General features: G+C 41.3%; 2 protein-coding genes across 4 annotated transcripts; both read right to left on the reverse strand.

Moving 5' to 3' along the window:
• Nucleotides 1–58: 58 nt before the first annotated feature.
• On the reverse strand, nt 59–2130 carry LOC118244403 (serum amyloid A protein). Of its 3 annotated transcripts, XM_035539368.2 has the most exons (4): nt 2063–2130; nt 1579–1708; nt 714–852; nt 59–264 (listed from the first exon to the last, which is right to left on the reverse strand). In XM_035539368.2, the coding sequence occupies exons 2-4, from the start codon at nt 1679–1681 to the stop codon at nt 123–125; spliced, it is 384 nt and encodes a 127-aa protein (XP_035395261.1). In that variant the 5' UTR covers nt 1682–1708; nt 2063–2130; the 3' UTR covers nt 59–122. The 3 variants fall into 3 exon arrangements, with proteins under 3 accessions (XP_035395261.1, XP_035395262.1, XP_050566895.1); XM_035539369.1 differs by lacking the exons at nt 1579–1708; nt 2063–2130 and adding an exon at nt 1197–1295; XM_050710938.1 differs by lacking the exons at nt 1579–1708; nt 2063–2130 and adding an exon at nt 939–1180.
• A 3551-nt stretch (nt 2131–5681) lies between these two features.
• HPS5 (HPS5 biogenesis of lysosomal organelles complex 2 subunit 2) lies at nt 5682–27315 on the reverse strand. The gene is made up of 23 exons (XM_035539370.2): nt 27064–27315; nt 26673–26842; nt 26148–26258; nt 25250–25314; nt 24552–24744; nt 22621–22754; nt 22085–22300; nt 21699–21770; nt 21387–21475; nt 20244–20422; nt 19871–20029; nt 18600–18759; nt 16457–16580; nt 14682–14828; nt 13875–13949; nt 12716–13317; nt 11259–11382; nt 10951–11106; nt 10348–10467; nt 9929–10042; nt 9503–9609; nt 8529–8814; nt 5682–8080 (listed from the first exon to the last, which is right to left on the reverse strand). Exons 2-23 carry the CDS (start codon nt 26808–26810, stop codon nt 8020–8022), a joined length of 3432 nt encoding a protein of 1143 aa, XP_035395263.1. The 5' UTR covers nt 26811–26842; nt 27064–27315; the 3' UTR covers nt 5682–8019.
• Between the last annotated feature and the right edge of the window lie 408 nt (nt 27316–27723).

Raw genomic sequence — 27723 nt, forward strand, 5'->3', positions numbered from 1 at the left:
GTCCCCCCCGGCCCCCCACCCTTCATAAAAAGGCACTTGAGTGTAAACCAAGCAGGGCTCAGGAAATAAGGCGGTTTCTTTATTGGGGGTGCATGAGGGAGGGGGAAGGGGCACAGCGCGCGTTAGTATTTGCTGGGAAGGCCCGCGGGTCTGTAGCGGTTGGGGTCCCCCCCGTTTCGGCCCCATGCGTTCGCCTCTTGGTCGGCACGGGTGTCTTCTGCGCCTCTGCCGCTCACGCCGCTTTGCCAGTTTTCCCGGGCATCACTAGTGGGAACAAAAGGAGCCCCGTGAACCAGCCAGCACGTAGCTCCCCGCACAGGCATCGCTTCGCTTTCGTTTCCTCACTCGCCTAACACTAGCTTTTCCGCAGGACTTCTCAGCGTCAGGTGCACGCACATGCTAAGTCCTTATCTGAGCACCGTGATGGAACCTGTAACTTATGTCAGGAAGTGAGCCAGCAAGGAAAAATAGTGCTTTTCCACCAAAAATGCAGAGATAATAAATCTGCCTGCTCGGGAAGAGAAGAAAGGCTCCCTGCAATGTGCAAAGGGAGGCACCTTTCCATGTGGAGACAGCTCGCTCAGGCACAATCTGCTTCCCCTCCCCTCTCCTTCTGGGCCAAAAGCTGTGTGTATGTCAAGAAGGACTTCACTCTGACTGGGATGCCTGGATCCCTAGGAACTCACTGTTAACAACCAGAGAAGCTCCCTTACCTGATCACTCTGGCTGCCCAAGCACCACCAGGTCCTCTTCGGGCAGCATCGTAATTGCCACGAGCATGGAAATATTTGTCAGCACCAACATAGTTTGCCTCGCGCATGTCCCGGTATGCTCTGAGCATATCCCATGCTCCTGAAGAAAGCAGAGAGACAGAGGCGATGTTAACTTTAAAATCTCATCCCTGCAACAGCCAAGTACCACTTCAGCCAGAAGCTCACAGGCTGCTGCTGGGCCAGAAAGCTCCATGTGTCCCCAAGGCTCCCTTGAGAAAACTCTTTTGCTAAGCTAGGGGAGGTTGGCAAAGCAGAAGAAAGGGGGCTCCTTGAGGAGACCCTCATGGAGCCATGGAAGTATTGCACGGCTCAGCTGGGACACTGTAGGGGCAGGTGAAGCTCTGTCTCACAGCAAGCAGGCAGTGGACCTTCAGTTCCACGCTGTGCACCAGAGAAAGCACCGGCTGCACTTTGGGGCTTTACCAGCAGAGGGTTTGCGCACCCAGCTTGTCCGCAAAAAGCTCTCCATGAGCAAGTGACTATTCCTGCAGTCCCTGTGCTTTGTTTGGCTGCAGGGGTGCGCCCAAGCCTGAGCTCTGGCCTGTCACATCCTTTGTGCTGTGCTTGGAAAGGCCCGAGGAAAAGATATGCAGAGGTGCTCCTCCACATTGGCCTTTGCACGGGAGTTGCCAACAGAAAGTGCCTGCGGGGGCTGACCAGGGCCCTTTCCCAGCACCAACCAGCAGGGGTCCCTAATCTGGAGCTGCAGACCTCCCTGCTTGGAGGGCTGCACCCGCTGACTGCACATAACCCATGCTCGGGGAGGGGTCCTGAGGGAAAGACCTGTGGCAGCAGAGCAGCTTACCTCCAGCTGCATCCAAGACAAATCTTCCGCCACGTGTGAATGGGTTGTCAGCACTTGCACACACAATAACGGAGAGCAACACGAAGCAGATACAGAGCCTCATGGTTCCCTGTCCAAGTGCGACACGGAGCTGTGAGAAAATTAGAGATTAGCAGTTCTAGAGCACCTTTTATAGAGATTTCTGACACAGCATTCATCGCACTCGTAACCGTGCCCAGGCAGCTGCAGGAGCAGTTATGCAGCCACCCAGTGCTAGCAGCCAACCCACGAGCCCTCTTCTTGCCCCACAAGGACTGATGCCTTCTGTGCTCAACACAAGATTCTTCAACAAAGACAGATGGACAGCAGACACTTGCATTTCAGCATTTCCTGCAGCTCCTTTCATGAGTACAGAGAAGTCCCACACATTAAGACATTAGTTCTTTTCCCAAATACCAGAAAAAAACACATTGCATGCATATTGTAAATTCAGAGTATCACTCACCACTCCAGAAAGGCAAAGCCAGGAGATGAAGCTTGTCTCCTGTGCTCTCAGAGAGGGTATTTATAAGTGGTTCAGGCCCCAAAAAGAGGAAATTGGGCAGAATACCCAGGGGTGGGAATTCCCCAGCACCACTCGTTTCAACACAGAATTTCAGTAAGCCTGCCCTTGTCCTGACTAAAGTTCATGGATCCTGTTACACAACTTTTTAGAGTATACGGTGCTTCTTTGCTGTCCGTGGAACTATTTGCTCCTCACACCAAGCTGACTGAGAAACTGCCTCAAGGACTGAAGTGTTCTGTGTGTTTGAAGTGTTATGGCTGACTGAACTGTCACACTTTTTTGGGGACTTGTGCAGGACAGAGCTTGGAGGGGAAGCTGCCTGATCACCTGCATTTACCTTGGAGCACAAAATTGGGTCTGTTTCTGTGCACAAGTGTATTGGACTTGTGTGGCAAGGGTTTGGTAGCAGGGGAGCTGGGGTGGCCTCTGTGAGCAGAGCCCTGCAGCTGCCCCAGGTCAGACCAGAGCCAGCTCTAGTCAGCTCCAAAAAGGATCTGCCACTGGCCAGAGCTGAGCCAGTGAGTGACGCTGGTTGGGCCTCTGAGACAGCATTTAAAAAGGGTGTGGAAAAAAAAACTGCTGCACAACAGCAGATGGGAGAGATGCGTGAGAAAACATAGAAACAGCCCTGCAGGCACCAAGTTCAGTGAAGAAGGAGGGGAAGAAGTGCTTCAGGCACTGGAGCAGAAGTTCCCCTGCGGCCTGCAGAAAGACCCATGGTGGAACAGGTGGATGTGGCCTGGAGGAGGATGCGGCCCATGGAGAGCCCCCACAGGAGCAGGCCCCTGGCCAGAGCTGCAGCCCGTGGAGAGGAGCCCACGCAGGAGCAGGGGATCTGGGGGGAGCTGCTGCTCGTGGGGGACCCGTGCTGGAGCAGTTTGCTGCTGACGGATGGACCCCATGGTACGGAGACATGTTGGAGGAGTTCTTAAAGAGCTGCTGCCCGTAGGAAGCCCTCGCAGGATCAGTGTGGGAAGGACGGCATCCCGTGGGAGGGACCCCACGTGGAGCAGGGGCAGAGAGTGACCGTGAAGGAGCAGCAGAGAAAAAGCGTTAGGGACTGACGGCATCCCCCATTCCCTGTTCCTCTGCACCACTCAAGGTGGAGGAGATAGGAGAGGGTGGATGAGGGGAAGGTGCTTTTAGTTTGCTTTTAAGTTCTCACTGCTCTAGCCTGTTGTCAACAGGCAATAAGTTATAATAATTTCCCTTACGCCAAGTCTGTTTTACCCATGACAGTAACTGGTGAGTGACCTCCCTATCCTTATCTCAGCCCATGAGCTGTTTTTCTTATTTTCTTCCTGTCCTTTTAAGGATGGGGAGCAAGAGAGCAGCATGGAGGAGCTTAGCTAGCCACCAGTGTGGAACTGCAAGGAATAGTCAGCTGCATTACCAGAACTGCTGCGGGAACTGCTAGGTGCTGGGCTGACAAGATGGATCCCAGAGCTGATGGAAGTGCTGCTTCACAATGGAGTTAAGAGCAAACTCTGAGCATGTATGTTCTTGCTGGTAATGCTTTAAGATAGCACATACTCGTGCCACCATGAGGAAGGCCGAGATGGTTTGTCCTTCCGTTGCTTGCTCCCACAGATTCCTCTCAAGGGACTTTCAGCCATCCTGCTGCAACAACAGCTCAGTGGGACTCAAGGAGGCTAAAGGAAGGAGATGCTTTAATGCAGTAGTAAGTGTTCTACCAAAGGGGAAGTTCAAATCCATATAGCCACATCTCTGCTAGATTTTTTAAGACTGCCATATCAACTGTCAAGCCCTATCAGCATGGTTCATAGTTTGTTTGCCCACAAACTTGCTTAGGGATCAGCTCAAAAAGTGCTTGGTGCTTGCTTCCCTTTTAATAACAACTAACACGTTTCTTCTGCAGAAGGCTCTAGAGTGAGCAAGCAAAATGTCTCCCATTGTGCGCTCTCATACACAATTTAACAAGTCTGAACCCCAGAGAGTTTCTTTAAATTCTGTGCAGAAGAGGTATGTGTTGTTGCCCCATTCACAACTCTGTCACTTAATTAGCAGTTGCAGTTTAACAGCAGGGGCATGAGGTAAAAGACGTACAATAACAAACTGGGTTAATAAAGTGCCAGCAGCTGTCTTCCTTGGTTTTCTTCCTCCAAAGAAAAACTTAGCTAATGAGAACAAGAGACATTTTCCAAAGACAGACCTGGAGCAAAAGGACAGATATTTTCTTTTATGCCATACCTCTAAATTTAATTATTTGAGACAAAGAAAATCTATACCTTAACCCAACAGAAAGGGAAACCTTACAAAAAGCAGGGAGCCATAGTTTTGCCCTTGCCACCCATGAACCTCACGTCTACCAATGCAACATCTCAGTTACTGTAGGGACTGGAGTGCCAAGTTTTACCACAACTCTGTTCACATCCTACTGATGACTCATGCCCCTTCCAGTACCTGTCAGCTTGAGTTCTCTCTCTGCTGGCTGCAGAGCCCTGTCTGTTTCCTTTCTAGTTTTGATTTAAAGTAAAGTAAGTCATGACTGGAAAATGATTCCTATAAACTGAGATAGAGCTCACTCACTAGAACTCTCACATATGCCCCTGTGTCCAGGGACCTGTAACAGAACACTACCTGCAAAACTGACCTAACCTAAGGACCTTTTCCATACAAGAGCTCAGACATTTTTTGAGCACAAAAGGATCTTCTGAGATTTATGATTTGGTCTGATGTTTCATATTCTCACTAAACCAAGCTTTTCTGCAAATAGCACAAACATGAGAATAACTGCAAGAAGACAGGTGCTGGAGCATATCCTTAGATCATGGAGTGTATCCTCCTGACTCTGTTCCTGCAGGTAACAGCCTGAACCCTGCTTTCCTGTCTCCTCTTGGCCTGCCTTCCCAGTCACAGCCCTTGGCCCACAGAAAAAAGTTGCAGCCAACAACTGCTCCTTTTCACAGAGACATAGGCAAGCTGCCACTCAACAAGCAAAAGTGTTTGAGCAAAATATTCCCTTCTGTTCTAGCACTGAAGCACAGGCTGCGTGTGCACACCAGGTAAAGGTAGCATATGTAAGAGCCACTCTGAGACTGTCTTCTGACTTTATACACACTGATGCAATTAAAACAAAACACTATTCAGAAGTTCTATCCCTCAAACTGTCCTTTAATCTTAAGTATGTACAAATGCAGTCATTCTGCAATCTCGGTATTTTGCAATCTAAATCAATAAGCCTCTGACTGGGAAATGGTATGAGGTGAATTCCCCGCTCAGGAACAATAATACATGCTGTTTTTCCATATTCTCTGAAGATGGCCTTGTCTTAGCTTACTCAAGCAAGAATTCACTTCAGGACTTCTGCCATGCTGGTCCGTGCAATAATTACTAGCATTGACATCAGGCTTATAGACTTAGTAACTGCAAACATGGCCCCTCTTCAAGAAACAGATTGTACATATATATGTTTACCTTAAATAAAACACAGCTCCTGGTAGGTTTTGATAATTCTAATGGTGAAATAAGCGTTTTGAGCCAGGTAGAGTTTTGTTTTTTTTGAGGAGGACGAGAAAAAAAGCTAGCTACACTTACTCCAGGGCAAAGCCTTCCTTTATTGATTTTTACTTCTCGAGGGTCCCTGCCACCACCTGTCACCAGAACAACAGACGAGCCACAGCTCATCTGCTTCACTGCAGGCTGGCTTAATCGACCAGTGGTGTACGCTTAACTGGCTGATGAAGAGCTGGTAAGGGGGATCCTTCAGGAAGCCTTAGGATGATAGCATTGCTCTGTGCAACTAAATTCTAAACATGAGACCATTTCATATCACACTTCCTCCACATTATCCATATATGATGAAAACATATGCATTAAGAATAGGAAGCAGCAATTTTTCCGACTCTTCTTCAAAAAGTAAACTTTTACTCTTTATTGACAACCAAGTTAACTGAAGTCATCGACACAAGCTCACTTTAGATACCAGCTTTTAACAAATACTTCCTGTTACATTAGCTGTATGATTACTACAACAAAAAAATTAAGAACAAGAAAAACTTTGAGTGGAAAGTTATGATTTATTGCCAAAAAAAACACACCACTCAACAAAAGTTAATCGAGCGTAAAAAACTTCCACAGAAGTGAAAAAGACTGCTATGTATACAATGTACATGGAACAAATAAAGTAGAACAGTTAAATCTAGAGATAAGTCAGCTATATTCTTACAAAGCCAACTAACTTCCCCTAAGAAAGGGGACACTAGTACTCAGCTAAAGGTTTGATGTACTGCATGAAACAGTTAGGCCTAACAGTCACTGAGGTAGCAGTGTGTTCATTTGGCAGATAAGCAGACACTGACATCATCTGACTTGTTTAACCTCACCACATACTGCAAGTGCCTGGGTCCTACTCCAACAGTCTTACTGTAATGTAACATAAGGGCACAGTGTGCTTCTGATGGAAGGATCTGTGCTGTTTCCATGTCAAAATATAAAACCTAAAATGTTTAAAGTTTTCTTTTTTAGAAGTACTTACTTATTGGCTTTTCCACAAGCAACAGTATTAAGAGATGAAAGCCTGCTACTAATTCTCTATCTGTAGCTTCATTTCCTCTAGTGAAGTAACCAACTCTCCACAATAAAGTCTTTCCTGCAATTGAGATGAAAGAGTCAGACTGCACCCATCCAAGTCTGAAAGCTGTATTACTATAGTCCTGTTTTGACGAAAATAAAAGCACTATTTGGGAACTGTATAAATCCTGCAAATCTACCTAAGATTCGTTTTAGATCTGTATAAAGAAATGCTTTCAAGGCATTTATTGACCAAGTTACAGATTTTGAAGAGAATAAAATTTTGTTCTAATGCATGCAGTAGGTTTTTTTTTTTGTTTAAATGACACTTAACAAAAATCAACTATCGATCAGACACCGTGGCCTTCTGCTAAAATTGTGAGAATCTGACAGTGAAAAGGGTCAAAACTAGTAGCCTAAAAAGAAAACTGTTCAAACAGGCATTAAGTGCAGAAACAGTACTCATACAAAACATAGTTCTGTAAACAAGAAATTAAATCCAAGTGATTTTATGAGTCTTCGTATTCTAACAGATATTTAAAGATTTCTTGCTCGATGGCATTGATTTAAAATACTCTAAACATTCAGCTTTTAAGAAAATATTAGAATAAGATATGTAGTCCTCTTGCTTTCTAAAAGGTCAAAAATCACTGTGGAATATTGCTGTCCTGAGGTCTGTCGAAATATCACAGCCAAAATCTACTCATATTTCATAAGCAGATATAGGCAATTTAGAAATATCACTCTTATAGTTTAACAGTGAGTTTATTTAGTAAGTTCTTTTCATCAGGTTTCCATTAACCCACTCCTGAGAAATATTTTCTCACTATTTTAAGACTTGTCACAAATAATTAATTGCAAATGGGTAAGAACTGTGCATATAATTTAAGAGGAAAAAAATACATATCACACCAAGTACTTCTACAGCTACTTGAAAAAGTAAGTATTATTTACAGGAAAATGAAAAATTACATGCTTAAATCTTTCCCAGGAATGGCTTCTCATGTCTGCAAACAATGAAAACAAAAATCTATACACCATGACTTGATCCTTAGGGGCTCATACCCTTAACGCTTAAGTCATGCAGACTCAGAAAATAAATTAAGGCAATTTCATCTTGGAAATCTGTGAGCTTAATTTTGAGATAAAATACTGGGTTCTTTTGATTGAAGTTCTGGAGTGTAAAACTCATCTCTAATGAATAAGAAAGAACTGTGAACAGCTCCCAGTCAAATACCTGTCAGATGGATGTTGACTCAATACAACTGAATTTTTAGGGAGAAGTTCACTTCTTTAAGAGCCTGAAAGTTTAAGAGGCACTTTAATATACACATTACAGATCCCAAAGTTTTCCCATTTTTTTTCTATGCTTGCTGAGACCACAAAAACCGGTCACACCTGTCCAACATGGCCTGAATCAGGGCTCTGCAAGAAAAACAAAGGAAAAGGTTAAACAGTTTAAAACCAGTTTAAACAGTTAAAACAGTTAAACAGTTTAAAAAAAACTAACAACAATGGTTTTGTTTTTTAAAGCAGTTTGTCAAATGTCAAAAACATGACTACATGATATCATGACATCACCATGCATGCCTTCTCTGGAGGGGTCAGATCAGACTCTCCACACGGAACCTCCTTCACATATATCTAATGTACTGTTTTCCATTTCCTTTTTGTCTCCCCATTTTAAGGTACCTATATTGCATAACATATAGTTCTTAAATAAAAGAACATGTTTCAGTGAGTTTAAAATTCAAGGTAAAAGTGTGAAGTATTTTATCTTTTTGTTAACTGAAAAGAAACTTTAAAGCACCAAAAAGATCTAAGATAAATGGTGTGCATATACAGAACTGCTGCTGCTGCTGCATCATCTTACCTTTGTCTTTTCTCAGCAATTCTCAGTATCTCACACACTCCAGTAAATCTCTCAGACAATTCTAGCATCACACCACATTCTTGCAATAGAGGCAAGGCACGATTTGGGCCAATGGCCTTTGCTAATAAGAGAGCTATGTTTTCCACAGTGATGCAGTTTGGCCAGCTGGGGCTACCATTGCTGGCAGCATTCCCATTCTGTGGGCCATGTTGGTGAAAAACAGTGCTGTGATTTTGTGCAAGATGCAGAAGAAACTTCCATTCTTCTATGGTCTCTGGAATTGAACCTAGATGCAAAAACAAATTTGTTACGTTGTTTGTAAAACAAGGTTTATTACAAGCCTATTGTTTTAAACAGATCCATACCTAAAAAGGAAGCTAGCTATTCTATTTTTCTCTTTAGAAATGCAAGAAAATCAAGTGTTATCAACAAGCAAATTGCATACAGAATTATATTGCCTTGACTGACTCAGTGTCAAGATTCAGTGCTGAACTATATGCAAAGCTTCGCAATACTTCAGCATTTGAGGCTTTGTCAAGTCAAAAAACAAATAATTGTTTTGTTCATCTTAAGGCTACTGGGACAATACTTTGCTCGTTGCAACTGTGTGTGTATAAACGTGTGTAGTGGGGGGAGTTCTGTGCCGCGTGGGGAGGTTAGCTATTCTTCCAAACCTAGCTTTTACTCCTGATAAACAACCCTACATTCCTGAGATGTTAAATGTTTTCTAGAATTATTGATTTCATGAAACACCATGTGAAGATGCAAGAGCATAACTCTCACTTCGGTTTTTCAAATATGCTGCTGTATACCCAGCAAGTGAAACTGCTACCAAAACACTTCAAAAATTAGAAAAGAAAACAACCCACCACCAACAAAAACAGCTTAACTCTACTTTTGAGAAACTTAATCAGTAGAGACTAAGGGCAGTTCTGATGTTGCAGAAAGGTATACATAGCTTAAGATTCACTAACCATCTTCTTCATTCAATAGGCTCAGATCATCCAAATGAGCAATATTAGTAAAGGCTTCTATTCTTCTGTCCAGCTCCAAACAGAGGAAAAGGTACCCAGGCCAAAACCTTAAATAACAGAGTAAAAATTTCCAGGAATCAAATATTCATCCTACACTGAAATGAACAATAATTAAATATTCACTAAATGAAGACAGAAGCAACTGAATTTCTTGAATGCCAACAATCATACGGCTCATCACAGAGCAGGCTCACAAGGGGTATCAGATGCATTAAATTGGACTGTTAAAATTCATCCTCAAAACAGGAAATGTTTTTGAGTGAAACTTGTTCGAGCTAGGAGCAGGTAAGTGTTTTTCATTTGTATCTTTTTGGGGTAAGAGTACCAACTAAGCAAGTATAAAGAATTAACAAGCTTTCGTCTTACCCATGTGATTTACAGATGTCTGCCATTTTCTTTTTTGTAACAAAATCAGCTGGGAGTTTAACCAAAAGCAGAATGAGCTGGCTGTAGCCCCATGTAAACAAATGTGATCGTGGCCTAGACAAAGAAAATTTTTGTTTTAAAACATTAATGGTTTTCTTCAAAAAAAAAGTTCTCTCTACAAGAAATTCAGGTTTATGAAATAGAAGTAGGAACATTAACGAGACATGGCATAGTCTCAGCAAGAACAGTCATTCAATAAGGTATTACAGGTAGTTATTTAATCCTTTGGTTGCTTCTGCTGAACTCTGCAATATGCAAAACGCTCCAAGGATTCACTGACATCCAAAGTGTCATATAAAACCTAAGGCTGCAGAACAGCTTTTTGCTGCACTCAGAACCTCTAGTGAACCCCGCTTTACCTGGGATTTCCTTCCACATCCACAGTATTTGCTCTTTGTGGTGCATCAAGAGAAACTGCCAAGCACAACCAATCCAGTCGTATTGATTCCGGCTGCAGAAGAGATCTAAGAAGAGATGACCTACCAAACAAAGCACATGGGGAAAAAAATACTGATTTTAAATATACCAGATACATGGAGACGTAAAAATTGCACACGAGCAAAAAAGTAAAACATGATTAAAATTAAGTATGGAAAAAACTAGAATCATTTACGTTCCTAGGAACTGAAGGGAACCACAGAAAACCATTAAGTTGACAGAGGTTGTATTCCCCTTGCTTTTTTTTTCCCTAAATACTGTCTAACCTGGGTATGCTGAACAGTAGGCACAAGAACAAAAATATCAGGTTATTTTGAAAGTATGTTGCAGAAAAAAAAATATTAGAACTAGCACCTAAGCTAATAAAATCCATACTGAGAAACCAACTAAAACTGGCAGAATGATTTGGAAACTAATGATAAAGAGCACCAAGCACAGAAATATCAAAACGGTTAAACAAACAAAAAAATCACATCCGCGTGATGAAGGCAGCACACAGGTGAAAGGCTCTCTATTCCCTTTACCTTTTATCCTCTGGCTGTGACTTCACCAGGCTATCTAAATATGCTAAAAAGTGAGCTGGATCATTCCTACAAAGCTGCTTGATATCAGAAGGTGAAATAGAGGGGTGGAACTTGATCAAGGGCCGAAGAGCTGTTTCCCCAAATTTTTCATAAAGCCTAAAGAGAGGCAGAACAAAAACCATTTTCAGAAAGGTGATCTTCTGAAGAGATTCCCAGAAAGCTTCATGAAGTGTGAAGCTCTCAAAACCAATTCCTGCTAGCAAGCTGACAACATGGAGAAGAGGAAAAAAAAAAAAGGACTTGGCTACCTTTGAGCATGTACCAGTAACAGAGGGCCATCATCCCAGGGCCCCAGGTCATGCAACAGTTTCAGTATTTTCAACATATCTTCATTTTCCATTGCCAAAGCAACCGAACTGTGACAAGTTAGTTCTGAAATAAATAAGTGCACATGTTACAAGATACAGACAGTGTTTTGCCTTAACACACACAGAGCTGTTGTTACATGTAGAGATACAAGTTACCTTTTGTACTTCCTCAGAACAGTAGCAACAAGTGAACACTTGTTAATGAACAAGTCATGAAATGTCATGGAAGTCAACATCACTTGGAGGCAGTGCTTTCAAGTTTCAGTTATAAATGATACAATGAAGGCACGGAACAATATTCTTGATATATTTCTCATTTCTGAAGTCTTTGGACTTCAGAGGACGCAGTTTTTCTCTTGTGAAAAAAAAACAAAAACACACTGCAGGACATATGGCTTGCTAAATATAATGCAGGTCTGCAGTTTTCAGTATAGTATGTTTTGCTTCTATTAATAACTAAAAACTTTAGTTTGGTCACTGACTTCACAGAAATCAGAATTCATCATAAACCAAGATCCTGATGAAATGTTGGTAACAGTCTACAAACACGAGTACAGTCCAGCTGAGAGCAAACTGGGAATGTATACATTACTTTAAAGCTCTCATGAAGATACAAATTATGAACAAATTCCCAGAAGCCCAACACCACATGCCAACCATCAAAGCAAGATTCTGTTCTTTGACTGATTTCCGTTAGTGCCAAATTAATGCTAAGCCTTTAAGTCACTCTTAAAAGAAAACACAAAGCAGAAGCTGAATGCAGAGAACAGACGTAGTTCTGTTTTCCAGTATAATCAGGAAGCTTTACTTCAATAAGACTAAAGAGAAATCAAAAATGTCAGAAGGATTTCTGCAGAAAAAGGAAGTCTGAAGCGATCACAAGCCATTCACTTGCATGGGACCATTCAGCCTTGTTTCACACTAATGACAATGCTCTTTAAGTCAGGCCTTCCATTTCTAATGCAAATACTGAAGCCCCATCTCCTACCTTCTGCCTTATTTCTATAGATATTTGATTTTACACAAGATTTTTCTGCTCGTTGAAGAGCATATATTTGCTTTTACATAGATCTGGTCTGTAACTGCCACACCGTTCAACCAACAAGCTCCATATAAATTAACAGCTTCAGAAGTAGTTTCTGTGGAATTGCAAAGTGAGGGGAATACCATTCTCTCCTAGAAGCCAGTAGTTTTTCCCTACGTTAGCCTTCTGGGGAACACCAAGCAAACCACCCCAAAACAGAACAAAACCTTCTACCCACCAACCCCCTTCCCCCACTATATCCACAGAAGGAAAATTTGCAGGCATAAATGGGAATCTTCAAACTTTATTTTCTTTTTCTTCCCAAACAAAGTCTTTCTCTCAGTCTACTAGTAATAAAATTTTCATTAGTTACCTTTCAATCCTGCGATATATGTTTCCCATACATTAGGGCTGTTTGCATACGTGGTTATAATGCACTGCTTTAGTCTTTTCAAATCCAGAAGAAAGAAGTAGTTTTGTATAAACCTACAAGCCAAGGTCGACAAAGCTGCTAGTGGCAGACCTTGATCAGAGCTTTCCTCTGAATCACCATTTCCACAAGAAAATACACTCAGCTCAAAACACAGAGTTGTCAGCTCCACAAGATCTTTCTGAACATCTGGTTCTAGGTCACATGGAGGAGATATTTGAAAGCAGCCACCCAAAGGTCCCTTGAAATTAGTACTATTTTCACATACATTTTGGCTTTCACAAGTTTCATCATTACTCTCAGTGTAGTCTTCCAAGATACTATTTGGTTCTTTTTCTGCTAGGTCTCCACCAGTTAGATTTACTTGCAGGTTTTCCTCCAGGACTTCCCTCTGTTCTTCAGCACATACAGTCTTGCTCTTCCTAACAGAGGAATCAAAATGCTCTCTCCTGCCAAATTTTTCTTCCAGATAGACAAGCCATTCCCGTAAAACCCTTCTCATGCACTGTGGTTCTAACAAAACCAGGGGATCCTGGAGTTTGGCTCTGTAGAAAAAAGAAACTTGTTAAGTTGCTTCACAGCTGTAAGACATCAAAAGTGAAACATTATATATGTTTTGTGCAACTCAAAGTATACTCCTGAACTTGAATTACAGTTTGCTGCCGTTTTTGTGGTTTTGAATGCATCGAACAGAATTTAGGCTAGTTGTACCATCTGCATTTGCTGTTAGTACCTCCTGATTTCCCCAGGCTTTCTTTCAGAACTGATTTTTGTTAGGTGTGGGGTTTTTTTTGTGTGCATTGTGTTTGTGATTGATTTTCTTTTTTGCCATTGTTGTATGTTTTTTTGTTTGTTTGTTTGTTTTAAGCATGCTTGTAGTTAGGATATAATTCCTCAGTGTTACCCTTTTGTCCTAACCAAGCTTATAGTGGGTTTGCTTGGTTTTAAACAGGGGAAACAAATCATTAACCAAAATGAGAGCTTTACAGGTAGCATTAATAGACACTTACAACATTACTTTTACATGTTTGTAGTGAAAAAATATCAGTCATTTTTCTACTAAAGCCCAACATATCTAGACACTAAAAATTGCCCAGCTTACACAGCTTCTGTTGTTGCAGCCTTGAGATCTCTTAGATGATCCTCCTCTGGAAGCTGGCAGCTCTGTGGCTCTGATCTAGAAAAACACATTCATCTCAGCCTTCACTGAAGCATTGTATTTAATAATTTACATGAGGATTTTCCTCAGATTTGTCAGGAAACAACATTAATTCCATTATTAAAAAAATAAAGCTCCCATTTCTATAGAAGGAACAGCTCAGCAAAAGTTACAGATGAATTGGACATGAAGAACAACCATAATAATAATTCTGTGGCCTTTATTATGGCTTCTGCTCTTACTACAGCAGATTTCTGAAGACACTAAATAAAAAAATATAATGACACCATATGAAAGTTACCATACATTATAAAATTACTGGAATATGAAACAATTTAGCTCTGTGTTAATTGGACAGCCATTATGTTTTATAGGTACCATAAAACACGGTTTGAGGGAGAAAAGTGTGTTGACTCCCCACTCTGTAAGTGCAGGACATAAACTGTTGGACTCATACCCCAAGCAGGCATCACAGGTATGCTACATAAGAGTTGCTGAATACGCTACATTCTTACAATTCAGTAACTACAGCACTGCTGAGACTGCATGCTCCAACGCTCTGAACCAGCTTCTAGGTAAGAAGCCAGCAAGAACCAGCTAAACCCACCAGAGTAACAAACAGCAGCTGGAAAAACACAAACAAACAAACTGAGCTCTCCGTTCTCCTTGAAACGGTACATTTTCTTTAGATTGCTAGCCTCAGAGCACCCAGCAAATGCAATTGCTAAGACAACGTGATTTTGCACTCACGCTCTCTCTTCCTGGGGAGATGCTAGAAGACTGACAGCCACCTCCTGCTGCTGCTCGTCATCCTTTGCTTCTTGCCTCCCTCTAATATCAGGACTCACATGAAGTGTGCCAATCTTTTCGGTAGTTTTGCGTACAAAGCTGGAAACACTAGAAGTCAGAAGTTTGACCATGTGAAATTCAAAGTTCACAACTGAAACAATCAAGCACTTTCTTTCCATTCAAACCATCGTTTCAGATGTCTTTATAACCTGAAGAACTTCTGAGAAAAGGATCTCACCAGTGATGGACAACGAGAACAAAACTCCCTAAGAAACTGCTCAGAATTCGTACTTGAGTCATGGTCCGTAATATCAGCACAAAGAATCAAAAATTGAAGTACTTAAGACTTGGGGTTTTTGCTGCTTGAAAAAACAGGCTCTCATACTAACATTAGTGCTTAGATTTTGATATATTTGTACACAAATAAATGCAAATTGGCTACATTTCATTTTAGGGCTAATAAAGCATCAGGAAAGCATTAGGAAACGATGGCCCTCTTAGTAGCAAGAAATGGTTTTACAGCACTCAAAGTTAATTCTTCAGATTATAAAGCTCACCAAAAACATCCTTCTCTTGTCATTGATTTTTTTTTTCCTCCCAAGTATTTTATTCAAGAGAAATCCTAACGAGCACACACAAACCCATTTCTACCATGAGAAGAACCATGTTATCAAGAGCTGAACAGAGAACTCAGCCTCTTGCTTTCTGACTAAGAACTAGTTTAGGAGCATTAAAAAAAAAAAAAAAAAAAAACCACCACACCTTCTTTTAGAATTATAGGGAAACTTTAAAAAAGTAACTGTAAAATATGACTTTACTTAATCATAAATAGAACATAGAGGGTACTTAAAACTAAGTTCTAATTACTATTACTGTTTACAGTCAAACTCCTGAAAGTTGCTTATGATTTAGAAAGAACTCATAACAATGCATGTATGTCTGAAAGCTATTCTGAGATACTTACACTACTGATATCAACTATGGTTTTTTTGTTGCAGAATATATTTGACATACCTAAGTGATTAAAGAAGAAGTAATGATTCAAACCGTCATTATGGAGCAGTAACTTTTTGATTAAGAAACACATCAGCTTCACAAGAATTATTTAAGTTATGTATTTAACACCATTTGCTTTATATGTTGAAGTGAGTTTTTAAAAGGCAATTTGATTTCTGCACAAAATGGATGCTACCATATTTACTTGCACCTGGCATAAGCTACCATTATTCCATGAACATTTGAGAAATTCATTAGATTTACTGAAAGGTGCTGCATGAGGGGAGAAAGATGGCAAGCTAGACAGTACACTTCACAAGTGTGTTTTGGTAATATCTAGCACCATTCAAATATTTTAGTTTTTGCCCACAAGCCCTTATCATTCAGAAATCCAAGTAGCACAAAAGCTAAATTCTAAAACAATATTTTGAGTAAGTTTCTTTCTAAGTACAAACCACAGCCACAGTTTACAAGGTTATGTTAAATATTCTTAGCAAACATTCAGAAAACTAAGGCTGAAATCTTGGCTGCACTGAAGCTTACAGCAGCTCTTCGTATCTTCATTAGAGTCAAGATGAAAGCTTTAAATAGCCTAGCAAGCTTCACTGCATCTCCAGTGTTTCATTTCAAGTGTTACATTTTTGCGGAGCAGAGTATGAACTAAATCAGACAATGCTACAAATTCACAGGACATAAAAGGGAATGATGTAATGGATGAATGAACCTCCTGCAAGTTTTACCTTTCTTTCACAGCTTGGAGAGAGACGAGAGGAGATGGGGAACGAAATGACAAAGGAATACTGAATGGGAGGAAAGTCTCACTCCGGTCAGCCTCAACCGCCACAGATGCATGAGATACGTTGTCTAACAAATGGAATTGAAATAAAGAGTCATGAAACAATGGCCTGGCAAAAATGAAACAGTGAAACAAAGCACAAGTCACTAATTCACTCCTAGATAATCTGCGTGGAATAATCATATTCTTCAGTATATCATGTTGAAGACTGTGGGGAGACAGAAAAGCACGACCTAGTCTCAAGGACCATTTTATTACTGACTTAAAACCTTTAGGCTCTATAACAAGGCAAATGACAATCAGCAATAACTGTCTGAAAACTTACCATTTATACATAACCTTACAGTTCATTTCAAAGACAAAAAAAATTGATTTAATCCACTGTCAGTTATTTAAGCAGATAGGAAAATTAAATGTTGTAGTATGCATCAATTCACACAGCCCTATTTCCTAAAAGGGAAACTATATCTGAACATACAGAAACACAAATCATGGTTAAGGTGTAAATCACTCCTATTTGAAGGGACTTCAAAACACAATTAAACCCATAACTCTCTGGCTTTTGACAATAATCACAGGAAATACAGAGCCCCTGACTAGTTCCTCTTCACTCTTATATACCTACCTGTATCTACAGGGTGTTTTGATTAGTCATTTCCTTGTACAAGCACACTGTATCTTTAAGGGGTGTGATGAAGAAAAAAAGGATACTTTTGAGTAAGAATGACACTGTTTTGCAACAGTCAGACCTATCTGCACTGCTGAGAAGAAAAGATGCTGTGCTATTACAGAAATTCTAACAGAATTCATCACTCTCCCTCAATAAGGCCTCAAGGTCACAACTGACTGGGACCAAAAGGTTGCTTTTGTTCATTATACAAATTAGCAACCTAAAAACTTGTGACATCTTATGTAAATATGATCAGGGAAACCAGCTGCAGCACAGCAAAAAAAAAAATGAAGTCATTCATAAGTCTATTGCTCTTAAATACCAAACGAAGTACATGTGCTTCAGGAATCATCTAGAACCTCTCTACCTTGGAACAATCAACAAATCTGCTATCACTTAATGAACAGATAGAAAAGTTTTAACTCACAATGTTCAAGAACTATGACCCTTCATTTTAGAGTTTTAATGTTAGAAATTGTATCCTTCCTGCACATTTTCTCACTTGTCATTTTTTTGGTGAACAAAGGTAAAGAGACAAATGTAAGCATAAGGGCTACAAACATCATGTACCTTAGTCAGCAGGACACACTGCTGACAAACAGAGAAGCAAAAATTCTCCCACCCTACTGTGGTTTTCCTCCAACAAAGCATCCAAATTGTCTTCCTCCTCAAACATCTCTGCAACAGCTAAGAGCAGCCTTTTTAATGGAAAGCCTCTCTACCGCACCCTGAACTAAACGAGCTCCTTATCATCCCAGGTTTCTTCCTCTTCAGAGCAGAGAACAAGACACAGTTTCACTATGTTTCATCTAGCAACAGGTATTTGTTAAGAAATAAACTCCCTGAGTAGTTAAAATGTTAGATATTAACAATTATATCATTCCCATGCTAATGTATAAATGTGTAAGAGGTGATCCCCTTTACAGACGAAATCCTGCAAGAAAGCTAAGCCTACTCCCCCTAAGCCTACTTGTTTTCCCTGAAGACATAACGCCAGAGACAAGACTAATAAATTCTTTCCTGTAGCCAAAAAGACTGGAAGGATAGGGACATCAAACGAATCTCATTTGAAGCTCAATTAACACTGCCATAGTCAGCCAAGACAGTCTCAGTATTAATTGCACACAGAGGGGGAAAAAATTTTGAGTGAAACTCCAGCTTGAGAAAAGCCCTCTGGACCTTTTGTATTCTTTCTCACTTTTGTTTATGTGTTCATTTCTGTGGAGCCAGTATTTCACCCCAATGTTTCAAGAAAGAGTTTGACTGGAGGGTGGGGTGACTGTGTTTCCATTGAACAAATCAGAAAATTTAATTATAGATAACTTGATAGTGGAAAATAAGAGCACAGAGCAAATCAATTCTTGTAAAATATATAAATACTGCATCTGAAGAACATATTTTCATTAAGAAACATTACCAAGTTCCACCTGTTCATCTTCCTGGTGTGCAGGAAATTCTTTAAGTCTCTCATCTTCTGAGAATGTTTGACTGTGGAGAGAACATGAGTCTTCATCGGACTGACTGCCTCTTCGACTAATAACACGATATATACCAGAGTCCAAGACACTGAAGCTTTCCTGTCAGACAAGGGAGAAGGGCCAGATGTTTTTCGAGTTGCACTTCCTTGTTCAACTTCCTGCAATGAATTGAAACAACCATCCCAACAGAAATAACCTCACAGTACTTCATAATTCACTATCTGAGAAAGCCCTATGGAAGATCAGATTACTGACAGATCCAGAACAGCAAAGGACACACGTGCTGTTAAATGCATAGTCCAGTGACATTATAAAGATACACACACTGCAATTGCTTTTAGGAAAGCAGCCTGTGGAACAACTGGCATACTCAGTACAAGACCACGAGACAAAAATATCTTGGCTTTAGTCTCGTATGTGAACCAGCCACTTCACCCCATTTACCTGCATCCAGATGAGTCCATGTTCTTTCTACCAGTAAACCATACCTAGCTAGCACAACTATGGATCCTCTAACACTGTCTGCTTCTAGACACATGTACAACCTTTGGCTCATGGTCAGTCCACGTAGTTTACTTTCCCATTTGCCAATGTAAAAAACTCGTTTACCATGTCAAGATGGAATTTATGTTACTGGTTTTTAAGCTTCACTTTTTAAATACTTAGATTGAAAGCAACTCATATTGTATTAACTACGGAATGTTTCCCCTTTCTTGAAATACTGCTGGGAAGTCAACGCCAAGCAGCTCTATGTATAAAAGAGTATTAAAAATACGCTTAATTTTTTCCTTAGAGCTTTCTGTTTGAGCTGCAGGGTGAGACCATTTTTAAAACAGGGCTAGGACAGCTCTGAACATTCAGACATTCAGCATTCACCAGATAAGACCACAGTTATAATCAAGATGACCTTTACTGAAGCACGGCGAAGTACAAAACTCAGCTGTGGAGAAAGCCTTTTTTGTATCTATCTTTGTCCGTACCTCAACCATTAGCCATAAAATAATACAAAGACAGGGGTGTAAGAGCCTAAAGAACACAAGTAGTAGTATTTCATACCTCCCTACCCCAAGTAACTTTAAATACCAGTATTATCGCCTATAGTAGACACAGTAAAATCAAAAGCCTCATCTACAAAGAGAGCAACAAGATGGTTGTAAGACACAAAAATAAAACTTCTAGCTAACATTTTTGGCATTACTAATACACTTACATGAGATGAAATGCTACTCCTCCTACTGCTGCACGCAGAATCTAGAGGTTCCACCTTCAAGATCAGTTCCTCCAGACGTGAAATGAGATCCTGTTGAGTTGAGGCATCCAGCTGAGACTTCAAATGCTCCAGCTTGTCTAGTGGCAAATTCTTCCTTGCCTAAAAATACACAGGTAAACAGAAGCATTATTATTTCTAATGCATGCATGAAAAAATTAATATGCAGGCTAATTTTCATACTAAAAGTATAAGGTCTAGCAGACTTCTTAAAATCTCTGAAAATACAAACCTTGGAAACCCATGGAACTTATTGTAAGAGAATAAGGAACAAAACGGAGTTACATGGAACATTTACAAAAAGGTATTTACTTACTCTGCAAGAAATTATTGAATTTTGGAAGAGGCAAGAGACCCTGGCAGCAAGAGTCCAGAACCCTCTTCTTATCAGACGATCTACGCAGCGGTCTACCAGCAGAAGGGAGAGGCGTACAACTTTTCCGTTTGTATGAAGACAGAACAGTTCACTTTTGTAAACTGCAATATCCTGAATATCTGCAAAACCAGATGCACAGAAGCATGTTAAGGACTGACAATGTTCGTCAGGATTCCTTTTTGTTCCTGAAGGTAGGTGAAAACCTATTTCCTTGAGCGCAAGCATGTGCAACAGTCTAATACATGTAGCACAAGTGGTATGGTGAACAAACACTAAAGAGCACTAAGCTAGCATCTAACAACTATAAAGCACAATTCAAGTATCAAAATTTTCCAGAGTTGCATTTCTAGACAGCATCCAAAAGTACATTTAAGCTACTTAAAGTTCCCTTTTCCTTTGAAGGATGAAAAACGAAACCAAGACTGATAAATATGAGAGAGGTGCACCATTATTAGCTTTGAAAAAGAACAAAAAGATTTGGTAGCAGGAAACCTCTTTGACCTTTCAGCAGTTTCCAAAGGAAATAGTTACGCTATGTGCAAACACTCAAAGACAAAGGCATCGGAAACTTAACACCAAAAGGTGGGAGAGAGACAGAAGGAAGAAGTCAAGTGACAACCACCAACAGTTGTAGGACTGTGCCTACAACCATACACATATAACTATTTATGAGGCATCACTCGTGTGACAAATACATTCACTGGTTAGACAGATGTTAGAAAAATGTTTTTTCAGCTTTCAGCAGTTTATCCTTCACGGGATACCTGGGAATAAACAGCAATGGGGAAAGAGTACTGTGGGTTTAGTTACTACCTCACAGTATTTTGTTACTGTATTTTAAGATTCACTTTATGCCAGGTTTTGTTTCTCAGAAATATGGAGGGAGGAGTTGGCTGGAAGGGGTGGAGAGAAGGTTACTAGGTCAAGGGTATGTCTGACAGATGACAACAAAAATGATTTCTCTGATAAATGTTCTGCAATCCAGCTGTAGAAATGGAGCCTGAAAGGCTCTGTGTTAGACAAGGACTTCAGATATGACAAACGTAACAAACTACATTACAGACTAAGATTCTTAAAGTTTACCTTTTACTTCACTCCAGAGTAAGACTTGAACACTTTGGGGAACAAAGATATAAATGCCTCTTTCCGTCCAGGTCACGACATAGTGCTCACTGCAAGCAAAGCAGATGTTAACCAGGCAAAAGTTAATCGCAGTAGTCACCGTAAGCCAACGTCATCCTTATATATGAAAGTACAGCAAATGAGACAGTTGTTTAACATGATATTTGGAAAATTCTTATGCAAAAACATTAAGTTGATAATACAAATTAGGAGTATACACAACTTATTAAAGGATTTTTAAATCTACTTTTTCAACAGGAAACCAACACTCACGTCAAATACAGTAGCTTGGGGAAAGATAAAGATTGTGGAGAGCAGCTGGAAGTCATGCAGTGAGGATCCATTCTGTAAAGAAAAATGATCTATTACAAGATATAACTATAATAGTATCACATTCTTAATCCTTTAAATCTAAACCTGGCTTAAATGTACATAGTCTTATGACAGCAAAATTCACTGCTATAGTCACAGAGACACCTACAGAACCAAGGCTTTGGCATTTTTAATTAAGTAATTAACTACTGGTTTTCATTATTAGATGGAAACACATTAAGATGACAGCTAGGATTAAATTTTGACTGCACTGGGAGTTTATTTCATCTTCTCAGCTAGTCTCGAGGTCCCTAGCTTGTTTATCACCGGTAAGGCTCATGCATTACCTGAGAGTAACAACAGGGAGAGGCGGTGATGAGAGCAGCTGCTTGAACTGGTGCGTGCTTTGCACTTCCCCATCAAAGTTCACCTCCCACATCCTTGAGCCAGGCCGCGCACAATATATGAGTGGCTGCTGATTCCCGTTGTTTTTTCCAACAGGGAAGAAACATGCTCCGAATTCTCCATCTCTCTCTTTGTTACCAATTTTCCAAAACTTCTCTCTAGTGAAGAAAATGCATTTGTCAAGGCAGCATTAACAAAGGCTCTAATTAATTTTATGTTGTTCTTGAAGAATAAAAATACTAAATCCTAACTGCTGAACTGATTGTTTGTTTTCTTCATTGCAGAATTTAAATTCTGAAGCCTGCATAAAGTTTATAACATACAGGGTGCAGCGATATTTATTAGTTTAAGTAAAACCGTAGATCATGAGATTTTTTTCCTCTTTCAGCAATTGCTGAAAAAAGCCTTCTGCAGTCAACCCACCTGGTTGCAGAGCAGCCTTGCAAGTCCAATATTTTACAAGAAAAACATAACTTGCCTCTCTGTATCACACAAATAAGTACGTGTAAGTGAAGATATGAGCAGTCTTCCATCCAAATAATCGAGCTGAACAACACGGGAATCTACAGTGGTTATAATCTGAACGGGAAACATCACAAAAGTGGCAGCAGCCTACAGTTTAAAGAAAAAAGAAAAAAACGCATACTGGGCCCCAGTTCAGCATAAAGATTATTTCATTAAGTTAAAATTGCAAAATTCAGAAAAGGCTCACATACACTTGAATATACAGCCTAAGACAAAGCAAGGCAATGCAGTTCCTCTCTTCTCTCCCCCATGAAACAAGGTTCTAATGCTTAGAGATAGAGGAATCTAAATCATCCTCTTCCCAAAAACATTACTGAAGTTTTCCATTACCAAAGTTTTAAGAAAAGAAATCTTATCCTACAACACACAGACTTTTTTTTTTTTTTAAGAGAGTGTTTTTGTAACTTTACGAGGGTCTCTTTTGTAAGCTTTGTTCACTTGCCAATTCTCTCAATTCTCCCAACGGGTACTTTCAGCCAAGTCTTATAGAGACAGATCTGAGGGATTACTGAACACAAAAAAAATCCATCAGATTTAGGTGGTTTATATACACTCACAAACTTTTTCTATTATCCAGCAGTGAATTACTCAAATGCTCTTAATTACTCAAGTCTCTCAGCTTGCATGGGTGCCAGAACAGAGTCCTAGACAGACTTCTTATGAATAAGAAACTACTGCAAAGTGCGCTCCCATTTTCTAGTGGACAATCACCATGTTTGACAGTTTAAAGCTGTCTTGTTTGTTATGAAGGTGTCAATTGCTTACTTTGAACAAACTGCACTGCATTTGAGATCCAACAGTCTTAACAGGGCCAAGCAGGCACATATTTCATGGGTCTTGCCCTTCTCCCCTATCCTTCCACAGCTGATTTTCTTGCTCTTTAAATGCAATGTTCTTGCTACTTTTAAGACAATTTTCCTTCTGAAGTCTCTCATGAGGGATGGAAACAACCTGAAGGAACATGCCTACTTCCAGGTTGTGCTGCATCTTACCAACTAAAAGGAGAAGGAAATGACCTAGTCATGATAAAACTTGAAACACTGAAAGACTAGAAATCAGGCTGCTATTCATTAACGTGCATGCCTTTTGCACGAAGTGTAATTGGTTTAAACTTTGTGTCCACCCACCATTTGTTTTAACTACTGCACATCTTCAGGAATGAGAGTATCCAGACAGAGCCCAAGAAATACACATTTAAGAAGAAGGATAAACATGCACAGCTCTCATACTGATCCAGGAAGCCCAGAAAAAATCAGAGTCTGTGACTGCCCTTTCTCAGACTGACAGATGAGCTGACAGCCACAAAACATGTGGCTGACACTGCACCTGGAGTCTAAGGGGTCCAAGGAGTCCACCAGGCTCAGAAATGCCAAAACTGAGCACTTGGATACTTGTCAACTCCAAGAAGAAGAAGCTCAGCCAGTACAAACACACTATTTTAATACTGCTCTGTCCTGTACCGAAGGGAATTCTACGAGACCATGCTTGATCTTGATCATAGCAAACAAATTTAAGATGAACTGTGGATTTGCTCAAATCTCTGAAGTCTCGACAAATTTCTGTCAGAACCTACCCGCGCAAAGTCAGTCTGAATCCAGCATCTCTGTGTTGCTAAATCACACAAAATTTTTAGTTCTAAAGATTTGAAAACAATTTTACACTGAGTTAGTAAATTAGCTTAAAAAGGTTTGGGTATGGAATTGCAAGGATTTCTACTGTTATCTCAGTAGACTGTTTCTCTTGCAGTCAAAGCTACCCAGAAAGTTTGCTTTCCCAACAGCCAAAGGAAATTTTCCTCTGTTCTACATCTCTTAAAAGAAAAATAAAAAAATCCATACAGCACCCCCTGGGAACCTCTTTATCCCGAAGTATGTGACGTTTTACCTTTCCTTGTTTTGATGTGTTAATCTTGATGGCTGATACTTTTCCCACATGATCTCCTACAAAAACACGGAGGGCTGCTGTATCCCAACATAGAGCTGTGACTTTTCTGCCCTTATGCTCAGAGGAAACATAAATCCGTTCTGGTTTCCCACGACGTTCCTGATTCAGCTCCCAGACTACTACGAGACCTTGGCTGCAACATTTAAAAGAAAACACAGCTTGAGCATAAGTGTTCTAAAGGCATTCAGTGTTTTACCAGCGACAAAAATGCATTATCCCAAAGAAATAGAAAACCTAAGCAAGAAGTCCACCTCAGAGCTGGCATTGCCAGCAAGGATGCTAAGCATAAGGAAAAATATGCATTTAAATTTTAAACAACGTGATATCAGCTACAAATTTCACTCTGCCATATCACTGAAAACATTTCTTCTGATGCTGAAGGGTCTCAAGGATACATTTATCATAACTTTGCATGTTTAGCTCTCTCATAGATGTTTTGTTACAGGAATACAGCTTCTTCCTAGAATAATTATGTCAGAAAAAAAAGAATAAGCAAACTACACAGAGAATTATTCTGTTGAAGCCTCTACCAGTTAATTCTCTGCCTCCCTCCAAGTTCTCAGCAGATGTCAGTCTGAAACTTAGAAGTTACTTCAAAATATTTATCCGCCATTTGGCTTTCCAAGTACATCATTCACCTGGTGGCAACAGCAACGTAGTCTTCATCATGCAAACAGCAGGCAACTCGGGAAATGGCACCTTCCTGAAAGCAAGTATGGCAGTAAGCATGGGTAATAAACGTTCTTGTACTACCTTTGCCAGAACACAACTTTTATCTCTATGAAATAAAACAGATTAATGTCAACAGCTGCTACCAGTTTGTGGTGATACGGGTGCTTTTTGGGTTCTGTTTGCACACACTGAGCTTACTCTAAGAAGAAGCAGCCAACAACACGACTGGATCAAGAGAATCAACAGCTCATCCTCCAGCCTGGGAACACAGAAATCAGTCACCTGTCCTTGTACCTATGGAAGTTGTTTTGCCAGAACTAAGCAAGGTGTTTGCAACCTCCAAAGATGGTTGCATTCATTTTATAGTGGGAACAACAATGGCTCCCAGGAAACACTATTGGGCGGTAGGAACAGCAATCCCTATTCCTTGACCTCCTTCAGAAAAAACAAGCAAGCCTATATTTCCTTTGCCTATTCAGGTAGTTCATAGTTTGGATACCCAAACATTAGTAGTTATCCACGTTAGGTGCTCTGGTTACATGTTCGAGGGTTTTCTTTTGACTCATACATTCAGGGGGTAACTTCGCTGCTGCTGTTAAAAGTAAGAATTGGATAAGCAGAGTTCTGTCCCTCTCAAGCAGTTTCTTTCACACCTCATGAAACACGTTACACCACACACTCTGGGGACACAGACCAGTACCACAACCCTTTTTAACACATAGCAGTCTGAAATGTTACCTTATTTGGACAATTTAAACAAGCTGAAAATACCTATTGACTCTTTTAATAAAAATTAACATGAAAACACCTCTTTCCCAGTCCCAATTCCCCTGGATATTTTTGTCCAGAATATTTTACCCTTACCTTATGAGTAAGAAAGAGCCTTTGCTTCCAACCATCTCTCTGTATAAGATTCAGTCCTCCTCCTGAGCTGCCTAGAGCTATCCATCTCTTCGACACAGCTATACACGTGCACTGAAGGCATAAAAATCATAATGCAGAACATAGACACTAGTAAGTACAATATCTTTCCTTTACATTATTAGTTTGCTTTTTAAAGAGTTCATTGCTTGCCAACTTTGTGTGCCACTCCTCAAACACTAGCAGCAGAGCCATCACTAAAGAAATTAAAATTGCTTCGTCTGAGATCCAGACAAGCTGTAGAAGATAGCAACCGTCTACAATTGTATTTTTTACCCTGCAGTTGCATTAAGAAAACACTGTAGCAGGATTCTGTCTTCACTTCTTCTTTCTCCATAGCACACCACCCATAAGCTAGCATGCACAAACCCCCAAAGAACACGATGAAGCTTGTGGGCTAATTAGAATAACAAAATGATTAGGGTAACTTTTTTAATTGAATAACAAAAATGAACATCACAAACTCACCTTCAGACGACTAGAATCCAGCCTGAGTGCAGAAAGCAACGGATCCAAACATTCAAACTCTGCCAGTACATGGTTGTAAGAGTCTGGAATGACTGGCACAGAGGCCATAGATGCATAAGGCTGGCAGTACTCACTCATGGGTACATCACAGCTTCAGCATTTGGCAGCACCTGCCAAAAAGAAGGTAGGTTCTCAATTAGTCCACTTTTTAGTATTACAACAGATTTTTTGCGTTTAAAGAGACCATTACAAGAGGAAAATGCTCAAGAAGCATTAGACTTCAGCATACCAACAGCATACATGCACCCGGTTTTAAACTCCTTTGCCCAAGTTCTGCAGGTAGACACTTATCACTGATGTTTAGTACCTACGCCAACCCTCAGAAGCCTACCTTTGGGGAGGGTTAGGGAGCCAGAAGCACTTTTGCTGCGGAATTTGAGAAGTTCCGTATGGGTACGCTGCCCAAAAACCCAAAGGCAGGGCAACTGGGGGAGGGAGGACGCAGGGGGTCCCGTACAGAGACCGCAGCAGCCCCGAGTCCCCCTCAGCAGGAGCAGGGGAGGCTCCCGGCCGCCCCCCCCTCGGCCGCCGACCCCGTCAGCCGCCGCCTCGCGCTGCCTCACGCCAGCGGCCGCCCCCCGCGGCACGTGACCCTTGGCGGGGGGCGGGGCGAGCGGGCCGCCGGCCGCGCGAGGGCGGGCGGGCGCGTGACGCGCGGCCCCGGGCACGTGACGCTGACGCGACGCCCCCCCTCCCCCCGCGGCGGGCCGTTGCCGAGGGGAGGCCCCTCCCCCGCAGCGCCGCGCCGGGCGGCGCCGAGCTGGGAGCGGAGCGGCCGGGGCCTGCCGGGCCCGATGGCGGGGGACGAGCGGGAGCCGCGCCCCGCGGGGCCGGGTGACGGCGGGGACCGGGGAGGGCCGGGCGCGGCGGGCGGGGGGGAGCGGCGGGGTGGGCGCGGCACCGGCGCCGCCGCCCCCCCTCCGGCCGCTCCCGTCATGGCGGCGGGGGAGGGGCCGTCACGTGAGCCGGGAGGAGGAGGGAGGGAGAGCGG

This window comes from Cygnus atratus, chromosome 5 (genome assembly GCF_013377495.2).
Source record: "Cygnus atratus isolate AKBS03 ecotype Queensland, Australia chromosome 5, CAtr_DNAZoo_HiC_assembly, whole genome shotgun sequence".
Lineage (NCBI taxonomy): Eukaryota > Metazoa > Chordata > Aves > Anseriformes > Anatidae > Cygnus > Cygnus atratus.

Coding starts and splice junctions, on each gene's coding strand:
- LOC118244403 (XM_035539368.2), bottom strand. CDS start 1,681: ATGAGGCTCTGTATCTGCTTCGTGTTGCTCTCCGTTATTGTGTGTGCA. Junction 853..1,578: donor TGTCTTGGATGCAGCTGGAG/GTAAGCTGCTCT, acceptor TGCTTTCTTCAG/GAGCATGGGATATGCTCAGA. Junction 265..713: donor TGGGCAGCCAGAGTGATCAG/GTAAGGGAGCTT, acceptor TGTTCCCACTAG/TGATGCCCGGGAAAACTGGC.
- HPS5 (XM_035539370.2), bottom strand. CDS start 26,810: ATGAGTGAGTACTGCCAGCCTTATGCATCTATGGCCTCTGTGCCAGTC. Junction 26,259..26,672: donor TGGATTCTAGTCGTCTGAAG/GTGAGTTTGTGA, acceptor TTATGCCTTCAG/TGCACGTGTATAGCTGTGTC. Junction 24,745..25,249: donor TACGTTGCTGTTGCCACCAG/GTGAATGATGTA, acceptor TAAATGTTGCAG/CCAAGGTCTCGTAGTAGTCT.